The 13,884-nt window shown below is 45.3% G+C and overlaps 1 protein-coding gene across 2 annotated transcripts; it reads left to right on the top strand.

The window, feature by feature from the left end:
- The first annotated feature begins 395 nt into the window (after positions 1-395).
- Positions 396-13,623, top strand: LOC136764930 (carcinoembryonic antigen-related cell adhesion molecule 6). Of its 2 annotated transcripts, XM_066719318.1 has the most exons (10): positions 396-458; positions 1,478-1,810; positions 10,321-10,590; positions 10,761-11,012; positions 11,141-11,261; positions 11,355-11,392; positions 11,760-11,848; positions 12,037-12,084; positions 12,511-12,554; positions 12,705-13,623. In XM_066719318.1, the coding sequence occupies exons 1-10, from the start codon at positions 410-412 to the stop codon at positions 12,709-12,711; spliced, it is 1,251 nt and encodes a 416-aa protein (XP_066575415.1). In that variant the 5' UTR covers positions 396-409; the 3' UTR covers positions 12,712-13,623. The 2 variants fall into 2 exon arrangements, with proteins under 2 accessions (XP_066575415.1, XP_066575416.1); XM_066719319.1 differs by lacking the exon at positions 10,761-11,012.
- The last annotated feature ends 261 nt before the right edge of the window (positions 13,624-13,884 follow it).

Below are 13,884 nucleotides of genomic sequence, written 5' to 3'. Positions count from 1 at the left end.
TGCCTATTTTCATTTGTGCGTGCAATTGCCACAGAAATGGCATTTAGGACTGTCGCTATTTCGACCGGGAGTCTGATGAATCGCTCCTGATTTCAAGAAAGGGTGTAAATAAAAAAACAGATCTAAATAGCGACATTTTGATGAATAGGGCCCAGTATCGCTGCATTTGTACTGATGAAATTGGTGTATTTTGGTCCCGGTGTCAGAGAGGCGACGTACGAATGTGTTATAATTTCAATGCCGGTTAATCATTTACGTCTGTTAAATAATAAAAACTCGGACAACAACAGGCTTAGTATAAACACACACACACACACACACACTCACACCCGCCCACACACACACAGTTGTAATAAAGTGTATCTGTGAACTTCAGCACTTCCTCCTCCACACACTGAGCTCCGCGGACATGCAGAGGACAACGGCTCTCTCTGCGCTCCTCCTGGCGCTGACCACAGGTACCGGCCCACACCCTCACCGGACACTCAATACACACCGCTGACCACAGGTACCGGCCCACACCCTCACCGGACACTCAATACACACCGCTGACCACAGGTACCGGCCCACACCCTCACCGGACACTCAATACACACCGCTGACCACAGGTACCGGCCCACACCCTCACCGGACACTCAGTACACACCGCTGACCACAGGTACCGGCCCACACCCTCACCGGACACTCAATACACACCGCTGAACACAGGTACCGGCCCACACCCTCACCGGACACTCAGTACACACCGCTGACCACAGGTACCGACCCACACCCTCACCGGACACTCAATACACACCGCTGACCACAGGTACCGGCGCACACCCTCACCGGACACTCAATACACACCGCTGACCACAGGTACCGGCCCACACCCTCACCGGACACTCAATACACACACAACAGACACAGCAATCATTTCAAAACTGTCACTGAAGTCTTAAACAGTCATGTGGAGCCTCCTGGTGAAGCAGAAACGCTTCCTGTGCGAGAGGCGAGAGCAGCGTTTGTTAACACAGCGACTGTGTCAGACCGTGTGGACAGAAGAGTCAGCACAGTTCCGGGCACAGAAGCTAAATACCAAACAATACAGATACATTGACTGTAACTTTTAACACCACATGCAGTTGTTGTGCTAGTAATGTAGTTAATGAATTCCTGTACTGTATACTTTTCAGTTATTATTCTTATTATTGAGCGTTTTGACAACATCCCCCGACAAGTCGACAAGTTTCTGTGGTCAGAACATCACTTTGCTCTGTGTTCATTTGATTGCAATGTTGCCACGACGTTATTCGGTTAGCTGGGCAGGCACTAGTGAACGGCACTGTAGTGTAGTCGTGCTTTAATGTACTGTACTGCAGATGTATTTAAAAAATGTTACTATATTCCTGTACTGTGTACTTAACTAATATTAGTATGTGCTACTACTACTGTTCTAATAATAATAATTACAGCAACAACAATGTCTCCCCTACAGGGTGCTGTGCTCTGCAGCTTGTCCTCCCCCCCGGCCCTGTGAATGGGACAGTAGGAGGCAGCGTGAGGCTCAACACCGCTGTCAATCCACCAACACCATTACTGACAGTTACCTGGAGGAATGGCCCCAGTGATGCAGCTCCACTAGTGATCACTTCAGCTCCTGGAGGGTCAACATACGGTGACGGGTACAAGGGCAGAGTCAGTGTGGACAGATCCACCGGCGCTCTGCAGATCACACAGCTGACACTGGGAGACACGGGGACGTACGGTGTCAACATTATAACTAATGCAGGTGCCACTCTGACTGGACAGGTGGAGCTCAGGGTCTACAGTGAGTAACTGATCTATTGAAACCTGCTGCTTAATAGTCTGTGTGTGTGTGTGTGTGTGTGTGTGTTAAATAAAACAATCGGAAGCAAAATGTATAGAATTGTAAAGAAAAAAAATTATATCAAATTAAAGCAAAAAATATAGAATTGAAAGCAAATGTTGAAGGAGACACTGGAGTCTCTGTCTGTGGCTGCGATGCTGCGAGCCTCGCTTTCACCATCGGTTTCTTTTCGTTTACGAGTTTTGGCGCTGTTTTGCCGTGAGGGCGGGGCTTAGAGGGAGGCGTGGATCATGGGTCTCCATTGGTCCAGCAGGTTTGAGTGACGGCTCTTCCTAACCCAATCAGTGAGCAGGGTGGGCTGAGCAGGGTATACATTTTTGCTTTCGATTGTTTTATTTTTGATCTCAACATCAATTTTTTCTCAACCTTTATTTTTTTGCAATATGTATGTTTTTGAATTCGTTACTTATGGCGCTAATTTGAGCCCATAGATGAGCATTGTACTTTTCAGGGGGTTTGGGCAGTGCTGACCCCTGTGTGACCTTTGACTGAAGCGATTCCTGTATCAGGGGGGAGAGGGGGGCTGGGGTCACAGTCACAAATACAGTTCACACTCAAATACATTCGATCACTTGTGTGTGTATGTGCAGGAGTTTAAAGCTCACTCCTTTTGTTTGAAATGTTTAATCTGTGCTAGGTTCAGTTTCATAGTTACAGCTCTTAAGACTTTGACTTGTCTTGTCAGCGGTGTTTGTTCAGATTGTGTGCAGGTATGTGTGTGTACGTATGTATGTGTTTGTGTGTGTGTGTTTTGTGGATGTGTATCATTTGCCACAGTGTTTGAGGCAGTTGGGGTCAGGGTTATAGTTGTTGCTCATTAAACTGACACTGGTCTATCAGGGGGGTCCCTTCAGTCATTGGGTGAAACTCTGATTCAACCCCAGAGCTTAGAGATACATAAATAACACCCTAACTAACCAATTTGCCACAGAGAGGACTACAGGTCCCAGCTGACTGAACTACCGAGTTAGGACAGGGGTTGTAATAATACAGGACACACGTGAGCTGCTATAACACACTGGCCTCTTTATTTAGGTGCTTCTTTATTACACAGTGCCCTCTGATAGCCAAACACTGAACTGCTCTCCTTACAACTTATATACTGTATATCAACCTATGTCATTACATCTCTCTTTCTTAACAGATTTTCACATTCAATATTTGTAAGTGCAGGGGTGGACTACCCTGACACTGCTGGCTGTATGGGGATTATTCTGCCCCAGGCTGTACAGGCACTCCTATAAATCAGGTCTCTTCACTGCTCTCTGAAGACGCCTAGGATATAGTCTTTCCATTGTCTCTTGTGGAACCTGATGTTCTTTGACCAATAAGTGTTCTTCACTCTTTATGACCCCCGCAGGTCTCCACTTCCTCTCTTCTCTTACTCTCACTGTATCCACCAGCTGTAGAGGTGGCAGAGATTTTGAGCCTTTATCATAATAATGTTTCTGCTGTTCTTGTTTGGCTTCTAGTTGTTGTTTAATGCCCCTCACCGTTTCATGCTGAAGGAGTTTCCATGAAGTAGGACGTCTAGTTTTTGTCCGTCTTCCCATGAGTAACTGAACTGGTGAGGGTGGTCCATCTAGTGGAGTGTTATGGTAGTCAAGCAGTGCATGATGTGGAACTTTATGGTCAGCTTTGGCTTTCTTTATTTTTTTTACTATTTGCATTGCTTTTTCAGCCCTTCCATTGGACTGAGGATATGTAGGTGAGGCTGTTATATGCTTGAATCCATACTCCTTACTAAATTGTTGAAAATGTGCAGCAGTGTGCTGGGGACCACTGTCAGATATAACCTCATCTGGAATTCCATGTCTACTAAATTGTTGCCTACAACAACTAATTACTGCCGGATTTTTGGTACTTGTTAGTTTGTTAATTTCAATGTAGTTTGAGTAATAATCCATTAACAGTAAGTACTGCTCTGCCTCAAACTCAAAAATGTCTGTGCCCGCGTTTTGCCGTGGCCTCTCGGGTATTTAATGTCCTATCATTGGCTCCTTGCAGTTTTGTCTCCAGTGCGTATTGCATGTGGGGCACTTTCCTATCATGTCTGCTATCTGTGCTGCTCTACCTGGCCAATACATGATATCTCTAGCCAGTCTCTTTGACTTTTTCATACCTTGGTCAAGTTTTTCACATCCAAACACTATTGCTGCTGGTTCCTTTTCAATTTGTGCATATTTGCATTGAGTTTCTGAGAATTATTTGGAAGCGTAGGCTATGGGGTGGTCTTCTTGAAATTACAAGCATCAACACTTAATTTGACTGGATTTGTGACGTCATAGTATCTCAACACTGGTGTTTCAGTCTCCAAGCATTGCAACTCATGAAAGCTCCTGTCTTGTTCTTCATTCCAGCACCACTCAATTTTTTTTTCAAGAAGTTTCCTCAAAGGGGCCGTAACTATTGAAAGATGCGGGAGAAATTGTCCTAAATATGTTACCATTCCTAGATATTGCTGTAATTCTGCCTTATTAGTGGGTTTGTGCTTTTTCCTCACTGCCTCCACTTTCTTCCCGTCTAGTTGGAGACCTTCAACTGTGAGTGTGTGTCCCATGTAATTTACTTCTGTGACTCTGAACTTGGATTGAGTTTAATATTCTTTTCTTTCACATGCTGTAATACGTCTTGAAGTCTTTTCTCGTGCTTATCTTCATTCTCTCTCCAGACTAGAATGTCATCCATAATAACTTCCACACCTTCTAGGTCCTCCAGGATGTGTGTCATTATTCTCTAGGACATTTCTGGTGCTGAATTAATGCCAAATGGCATTCTTTTGTAGCGATCTCTTCTAATAGGGCTGTTAAATGTACACAGTTTTGAGCTCTCCTCATCCAGTTGTACTTGCCAGTAACCACACTGGGCATCGAGTGTGCTAAATACTGTGGCTTTCGGCATTCTTGCTTCAACTCTCTCAACTGTTCTCACTGGATAGTGTTCTCACTCAGTTACCGCATTATGGTCTTTAGGATCCATGCATATTCACACTCTTTCACGTTCTGGCTTCCATATTGTGACCATGCTGTTAACCCATGCACTTGGTTCTTCAGCTCTTTCTATTACACCCAATCTTTCCATTCTGTTTAACTCTTCCTCTACTTTTTCTTGTAGTGCGACTGGAAAGTTTTGTGGGGCACAAATCACTGGTCTCGCATTCTGCTTCACTCAGATATGCTGCTCTCCTTCAAGGCCAAACACTAAACTGTTCTACTTACAACTTATATACTATACACTCACCTAAAGGATTATTAGGAACACCTGTTCAATTTCTCATTAATGCAATTATCTAACCAACCAATCACATGGCAGTTGTTTCAATGCATTTAGGGGTGTGGTCCTGGTCAAGACAATCTCCTGAACTCCAAACTGAATGTCTGAATGGGAAAGAAAGGTGATTTAAGCAATTTTGAGCGTGGCATGGTTGTTGGTGCCAGACGGGCCGGTCTGAGTATTTCACAATCTGCACAGTTACTGGGATTTTCACGCACAACCATTTCTAGGGTTTACAAAGAATGGTGTGAAAAGGGAAAAACATCCATATGCGGCAGTCCTGTGGGCGAAAATGCCTTGTTGATGCTAGAGGTCAGAGGAGAATGGGCCGACTGATTCAAGCTGATAGAAGAGCAACTTTGACTGAAATAACCACTCGTTACAACCGAGGTATGCAGCAAAGCATTTGTGAAGCCACAACACGTACAACCTTGAGGCGGATGGGCTACAACAGCAGAAGACCCCACCGGGTACCACTCATCTCCACTACAAATAGAAAAAAGAGGCTACAATTTGCACAAGCTCACCAAAATTGGACAGTTGAAGACTGGAAAAATGTTGCCTGGTCTGATGAGTCTCGATTTCTGTTGAGACATTCAGATGGTAGAGTCAGAATTTGGCGTAAACAGAATGAGAACATGGATCCATCATGCCTTGTTACCACTGTGCAGGCTGGTGGTGGTGGTGTAATGGTGTGGGGGATGTTTTCTTGGCACACTTTAGGCCCCTTAGTGCCAATTGGGCATTGTTTAAATGCCACGGCCTACCTGAGCATTGTTTCTGACCATGTCCATCCCTTTATGACCACCATGTACCCATCCTCTGATGGCTACTTCCAGCAGGATAATGCACCATGTCACAAAGGTCGAATCATTTCAAATTGGTTTCTTGAACATGACAATGAGTTCACTGTACTAAACTGGCCCCCACAGTCACCAGATCTCAACCCAATAGAGCATCTTTGGGATGTGGTGGAACGGGAGCTTCGTGCCCTGGATGTGCATCTCACAAATCTCCATCAACTGCAAGATGCTATCCTATCAATATGGGCCAACATTTCTAAAGAATGCTTTCAGCACCTTGTTGAATCAATGCCACGTAGAATTAAGGCAGTTCTGAAGGCGAAAGGGGGTCAAACACAGTATTAGTATGGTGTTCCTAATAATCCTTTAGGTGAGTGTATATCAACCTATATCATTACAGGGGTGTTTAAACTTTGGGCCCGCACTGGATTTCCTCTTGGTTACAGCTGTGTCAGAAGAGAAAGACCAAATCGTTCAAAATTAATTTTAAATTGCTGAGTTCCCCTTTTCCAATTAATCAAATGAATGCCTTTATTGGTCTTTCCAATGTTCCCTGAATATGGGTGTCTGTGTGTGTTTGTGTAAGTGACTGTGTAACTGTGTGTTTGTGTTTGATTCAGTAAGCGTGTGTCAGTGTGTTGAACTGCCCCAATGTCTCCTCACCCTGCAGTGAAACATATTTATTCTCAGATCATAACAGACTCAAATTTCATAGTAGTCACTTACATTAAGATCACAACTACATCTTGCGCAATCATTCAATACATCAGAAGAAACATGAGTCTAGTAAAGAATGAAAGAGAAAGTGCAGACAGCATTGTGTAATCCCTCCTCCTGAGCAGTCTCAATGTCTCTCAACTCCCAGCCCACATGTCATCACATCTTACCATGCGGGCGGGGAGGTTTCAGAAATTTAAAGTGCCTATTGTCTCCTCACGCTGTACCACCATTATTCCAGAAATACTGTGGACAATGCATTTCCCAGACAGCAGCTATACTCCAGGTTTCCCCCAAGTCCGAAAAATCCCGCAGACCACTATCAACTGAAGTGATGACACTTCCAGCGGCATGAACACTCAGATTCATCCAACCTGTTTGGACTCAAGCCACAGGTCAGGTTCCTCATAATAATAGCATTTATTTTACATAGTGCCTACAGTCATGATAAAACACACTGAACGTGCTTTGCAGCAGCAAGGTGTCAAACACATTCACAGAACCTGCCTTTGCACACAAGCCTTGTCTTTATGGATGAGTTAACTGCACCAAGAGTGCAGTCCCTGAGTTCTTTGGGAATGGAGATCCAGAGGTCTTGGGCACACCAACAATGGAGAGCAGTGCTGTAGGAGGGCCACACAGCCACCCTGGGGCCTCTGACTCAATCTGTCTCTCCTATCTAGAGAGGGCACTGTTCCTGTGAGGGAGTTACAGCAGCACGTTTTATGTCACAGGGCAACAGTTTCCTAACTTCTCCACTCATCCCAACTGCGGATGAGGAAACCCTGTCTAGAATCGATCATCTCAGCTCGACTGGTCGGGTCTGTATGCAGGGGGAACCGGGATACTGCCACCCAGCGCTGAACTCCTCTACGCCTAATCAAATACAGAAAACGGATTACTTTCAGCTATCACTGTAAAACTGGCTCATAAATACTTCGAAGCTTATAATATTGGGGCTTAAATGTTACTGAGTTACTGAGGAAACGTCACACACAGAAAATGGTTGCAGTTTACTCAGTGTTTGGTTACATCAATGGGCTTTCTGTGTGTTACTACTTCTGCACTGTGGATGAATGAAGAGAAATGGGGAGAAATACATGTTATTTTGGAGTATGGGTGTTTATTTCCTCCTAACTTGGGTACCTCATATCTAACCTTTTTAGCAGAACAATGTCTGCTGATGAGAATAACTGCAAACAAATAAACTGACATTTAAACAATGTGTTTTTTACACCCTGAGTGAATAAAACGGAACTAAGTTTGTCACAGTTGCAGCGGTAGAGAAAGGGGGCTCTCCTGAAAGCATGACAATGGAATCTCAGGTTAATTTCTTGTAAACTCCCAGAGCAGAGAGGATATTTGATGTGACTCATTCATACAGGAACTATTTTGTATGCAAATCAATCGAATAGCTTACAGAACAAGTGCTGTGTAGCAAACCTGTCAGTGTACAAACATTTCCTCGTACTAATTTGCAAAAGTAACACACACTCACATATTCCCACATACTCACACACACATACATTTTTCAGGACTTTGAAATTCCTTGACCGTATCCAGGATAATCTCCTTTTTGCATCCATCCACCCATCTATCTGTAGTCAATAACCGTGAATTGTGCAATATATCCCCGTGTGCCTGGCTCCTGTGCACTTTCTGTCCTGTCTGGACTCCTATTCACTCTTTTCCAAGATGGCCACCTACAGGGGCCATCCGTCCTTCTGTCCCTCTATCTCTGTCTGTCCAGAAGTTCATCACAGCTCCCCCCCAGTGCAGCTCCTCATCGTCATGGCATTCCTGAAGAGTTCCTCGGCTTCATTTGTTTTCTTTCTTGGTCTTCATATAAACATACAGAGAGTCTCTCAGACAGACTCCAGCAGCGCTTTTCCCTCTGTGCTCCTCTGGCAGGAGATGGACAGAGCTGCATAAAAGGCCGCTGTCTGAGTGTGAGTTTGTGTGTTTCACTGAGTTTATATTAAACACCAATCCCCCTTCCCCTCCTCCCCTCTCTCTGCTTACCCATTCCCCGGCTGCTTCCTGACTTCCAGCCAGCCTGTACTGATCACTGCCTGATTCCCCCACAGCTGCATTCTCCTCTCATTCAACACACCTGTCTGTTCCTAGATGGCCCAGAAAGCCTCTCTCTCACAGTCCACCCCCCCGCCTCCTCCTTGCCTGGAGGGTCCGTACCCAGCGGGCTCAGACCTCACCCTGTCCTGCTCAACACAGTTCAGCCCCCCGGCGCTCTATTGCTGTATCGTTAATGGAACCATAACTCACCATATGGGCCCAGAACTCAAGCTGTGCATGGTCCAGCCGCCCCCAAAGTGGGAGTTACTCTTGCTGGGCCAATAACAGCCGGACTGGGAGAGCTGAGGCTGTGAGCACTGTGCAGAATGACTGTGTGTGTGTGTGTACTCTGTGTGTGCTCCTTATGTGTGCGTGTTTGTGTGTGCATGTGTGTGTACTCTGTGTGTGCTCCTTATGTGTGCGTGTGTGTGTACTCTGTGTGTGCTCCTTATGTGTGCGTGTCTGTGTGGGTGTGGCTGTGAGTTGTAGGCAGAAAGATATTCGTCTTTTAAAATGATACCAGATCATCATAACTTTTCCTAACGTCCATTCCAGTACACAGAAATGACAGGTAAAGTAATGTAATGTAATATAATGTTTAAATGTACATTTGTATTGGTTTGTATTTGTATTGTGCGTGTGTTTCTATGTGTACTGTCTATGTGGTGTGTCTATCTGTGTTTTTGTGTCAATGGTGTATACATGTGCAAGCTTATGTGTGTATGTGTGTATATAGGCAGCACTGTGGAGTAGATCTGGATTCATAACTGGATGGTTGTGTGTTCAATTCCTGGGTTTGGCAGTGCTGTTGTACACTTGAGCAAGGTATTTCATTTGTCCAGCTGTATAAATGGGTACAAATGTAAGTCGCCCTGGAGTGTCTGCTAAATGACAAATAATGGAATGTGTGTGTGTGTTGAAAAATAAGTAGAAAAGTCTGTTGGGATAAAGCAAATAGAACTGGGACATTCCCTCAGTGAGACTTCATTCTTAACAGAAATAAGTTCACATTTAAAGGATAAATGACTGTGACTGTTATCCAATAAAAAGCTTCAAAAGGTGCGAGCTCTGCAGTGTTTGTAGGCTGTTCTTCGGGAGGGGGTGTCATCATGGAAGCTGAAGTCTTCCTGTTATGGCACACAAACCACCTGATCTCATGGTCTTCTTTAACGATGGACAATGAGGTAATCAATCACTATAATGTAACATCTTCAGCTTTGAGAGAAGAACAGGAAACCCCAAACAGACACTTAGCAAACTGGCAGAAACCTGTGGGTTGTTCTCTTATCATAGAAAAACAGAAGTGGAAGCGGAGAGAGGAACTTCTAGAGGATGTACCCTTAACAACCGCCTTGTTGGCTTTTGCTAGCTTGATAAATTCAATTTGTTTGGTCTGTAGTCATGCTATTATTTCTAATGCTAGTATTAATATAAAACATTATACAGAGTTCTTTAGTATGTGTGTGTGTGTGAGAGAGAGAGAGAGAGAGAGAGAGAGAGAGAGAGAGAGAGAGAAACTGTATCGATGTACAGACAGTCAGATGGTCTCTCTGTGCTGACTGTCTCTCTGGTGAATCTACACAGAGCTGATCACCAGTGTCACAGTGCTCCCTGCTGGAGGGGAGATGACAGTGGTGGGTGGGAACCTGACTCTGCAGTGCCAGGCTGACGCCCCTGTGGAATCCAGACAGTGGAGCAGAGTCGGCCAGCCCCTCCCCCCCCACGCCACTCTCTCTACAGACAACAGCACCCTGAGCCTCACCCTCCTGAGCCCCTCTGACACTGGAGACTACGAGTGCAGGGCCACCAACCCAGTGGGCACAGGGACTGGGACTTACAGCCTGACTGTCTACTGTAAGAGCTGACTGTGTCTGTCTGTCTGTCTGCTGTAAAAGCTCTCTGTGTCTCTGTCTGTTTACTGTAAGAGCTGACTTTGTCTCTGTCTGTCTGTCTGTCTACTGTAAGAGCTGTGGGTCTTTCTACTAGAATAGCTATTTCTCTCCATATCTCTGTCTCTCTCTCAGACGGGCCGGACAATGCTGTCATCACAGGCCCAGACACAGTTAACATCAGTGACTCTGTGATACTGCACTGCTCTGCCCAGTCCATGCCTCCCGCTACCTTCACCTGGACCCTCAGCGGGACAATTGTCTCCACCAGCACCCAGTACACAATTCACAGCGCCTCCTCTGCTGACCAGGGGAATTACACCTGCATGGGTCACAACCAAAACACGAACAGTACTGTGTCTGTAGTGCATGAGCTGAGTGTGATAGGTGAGAGAGAGGGAGAGTGTGATGGTGTGTGAGAAAGTGCAAGTTTGCCAGAGAGTCAAAGATTCACTGTGTCTCTGTGTGTCCCTACTGTCCTGAGACCCTGTCCATCTGTATCTCTCTCTCTGTAGGGGAGGCTCCTGCAACCCCCTATGGGTCTCTGAGTGGGGGAGTGATTGCTGGCATCGTGATTGGCCTGGTGAGCATGGCACTCATGGGAGGGGCAGTGTGCTTCCTACTGAGGAGAGAGGGGTGAGTGTGTCGACCAAATAGAGAGACAAAGAGACAGATAGGTCAGGGTGATTGGGTGGTCGTGAGGATTGATCTCACTGTCTCTCTCTACAGGAGTGCCAGGAGCCCCCCCAATGAGACAGGAGAGAAGAGTAAGTGAGGCTACTGTCCATTTCTCTGTCTGTCTGACCATCCCCCCCTCCCCCGCCATCTGACCATCCTCCAAATTATCAAGCAATGCGTCAGATTAAATAGATTTGTTTTTTATTATTATATTTCTTAGCAGATGCCCTTATCCAGGGTTATATACAATTGTTACAGTATATCACATTATTTTTAAATACAATTACATTCATACAGCTGGGTTTTTAACTGAACAATCTATGTACCCTTTCTCAAGGGTACAACAGAAGTGACCCCCACCTGGGATTGTACACCTCACTCCCATACAGCTGGATTGGCTGCATTACTCATTACTGATTGTAAGGTTTTGATCCAATCTCTCTCTCTGTGCTGCAGACTCTCAGTCGGCCATGTATGAGAACTCCAGAGCCCTGAGTGCAGCGCTGACCTACGAGAACCTGCCGGCTCCTCACACGGGCCCTGGAGTGAGTGTCCATCTGTGCCTCTGCCTTTGCCTCTGTGGTCATTGTGTGGTTACTTACAGTACAGCAGAGTCTCCATCCCTGGTCCTGCAGAGCTATAGTACAGTGACTGACTGCAGAGATACAAATTAGATGCAGATATATTTCTGGCAGCTGCTGTTGTTGTTATTGACTTGTGTTTTGTGTTGCAGAAGGCAGCAGTCCAGTCCCGTCCTGAAGAGGCAGACACCACATACACTGTAAGAGCCACACAACACACAACACAGCCTACATGCTCATACAGACACAAAATACACAGACCAAAGCAGCCCACACACTCACATACACACACAATACACAGAAACGAAAAGTCCACACCCTCACACAAACACACAGCACAGAATCACACACAGAGGCTCTCTCTCATACACAGTCACAGTCAGACACACACACACACACTCTTTCACAAACACACTCACAGTGTGCAGTTAAAGATGCAGTCTTTATTAGTATTGATAAAAAGGTTTTACTGCCTATTTATTGTAACATCATTAACAGCCCTGTCTGTGTCTGTCTATCTGTGTGCATCTATGTGTGTGCCTGTGTCTCTGTCTCTGTTTCTGTTTTTCTGTATTTCTGTCTCTCTTTGTGTGTGTGTGTGTGTCTGTGTCTGTCTGTGTGTACAGGGCCTGCAGTTTCAAGACTGCTCCACTTACAGCACCTTGGACAGGTAAGTAGACAAGTCTTATCCAATCAGAGAAGCCTTAGATCATTCCAGTCAGAGGGCTCAGAGGAACATCATTTAACCAATCTCAAGTGTGTTTTGTAATGTCAGTATTTGCCGTGACATTCAAATTGTGTCTGTCTTTCACTGTCTCAGGCGCTGATGCTCAGAAGACTGTCCTGAGTCACTGAGCCCTCAGACACACACCCACAGCAACCAAGTGTGAGAGTGAGAACGAGTGAGTGAGTGAGTGTGATTATGACAGTGAAAAAGTGTGAGAGGGAGAGTGAGAAGTGAGTGCAGGAGAGGGAGTGTGTCTTCCTAGCTGGTATTGTAAATATGAAGAAGGATAGCAGGGGAGGGGGTAGTAGAAAGGAGGGGCAGGAGGGGCTTGCCAGTCTGTCTAAATTAGTGGTGGGCAACCTGCGGCCTGCAGGCCTTCCTCCCCACCCCCCAAAATAATTAAAAATGTAAGAATAAAGTAGTATTTTTTGTATCAATGTGTTACTCCTTTAATACATTGTTGATAAGTATTTCTTGCATTATAATGCTATTTTTAAATTTAAAAATTGTATTTGTAGCTTCTAATTGTGGTAAACGGGCTCTTGCGGGCCAGACAGTTATTTGACACCTGGACTTGCGGCCCACTGATTAATTTAGGTGGCTCAGCGCTGGTCTAGATGCTCTGTGATATTGTGATGCCATCTACTGGTGGAATGCAGTGCCAGCGGCTGCATCTGCGGACACTAGATGTCCACATAGGTGTAACCTGGAAAGTGGTCGTGGATGTTCTGTTCTGTGTTCCGCGTCTGTCTGCTTCGTCCCACCCTCCTTCCTATTCCCCCGTGTCTGTCAGTGCGGTTTGGCTCAGTGTGCCGCCTTTAGTTTTAGTGAAGTCTGGGTAAAAGCAGTGCCTGAATTAATAGCAGTTACTGTTTAAACCAGTGTGGGCGGTGTCCTTTTGTCTGAGAACCACACCAATTGAATTTTTACAATATTATTTGTCATTGTCTCTGTAATTGCTTCAGTGAAAAATATTTTTCTGCTGCTGATAAAGAAGAAAAACTTTTTTAAATGTTTTTGTAAATGTTGTAACTGAATGGGTGAAATGTGAGAGACACAGTACAGTACAGCAGGGTCTCCACCCCAGGTCCTGGAGAAAGAGAGGCAGTACAGTGCAGTACAATACATGTTGTATGTAGCACTGTACCTCCCACACCACACTACACAATACATTGCACCACACCATTGCACATCACGTGACATGTACACTCACCTAAAGGATTATTAGGAACACCATACTAATACTGTGTTTGACCCCCTTTCGCCTTCAGAA

Source organism: Amia ocellicauda, chromosome 12, assembly GCF_036373705.1.
Source record: "Amia ocellicauda isolate fAmiCal2 chromosome 12, fAmiCal2.hap1, whole genome shotgun sequence".
NCBI classification, from domain to species: Eukaryota; Metazoa; Chordata; class Actinopteri; order Amiiformes; family Amiidae; genus Amia; species Amia ocellicauda.
The sequence above is the reverse complement of the archived record's forward strand: the minus strand, read 5'-3'. Positions and strand labels throughout refer to the sequence as shown.

What these genes read in the sequence shown, in the direction of transcription:
- LOC136764930 (XM_066719318.1), top strand. Translation starts at nt 410, where the DNA reads ATGCAGAGGACAACGGCTCTCTCTGCGCTCCTCCTGGCGCTGACCACA. An exon ending in CCTCCTGGCGCTGACCACAG is followed by an intron (nt 459 to 1,477) that starts GTACCGGCCCAC and finishes TCTCCCCTACAG; the next exon opens with GGTGCTGTGCTCTGCAGCTT. An exon ending in CAATGAGACAGGAGAGAAGA is followed by an intron (nt 11,393 to 11,759) that starts GTAAGTGAGGCT and finishes TCTGTGCTGCAG; the next exon opens with ACTCTCAGTCGGCCATGTAT.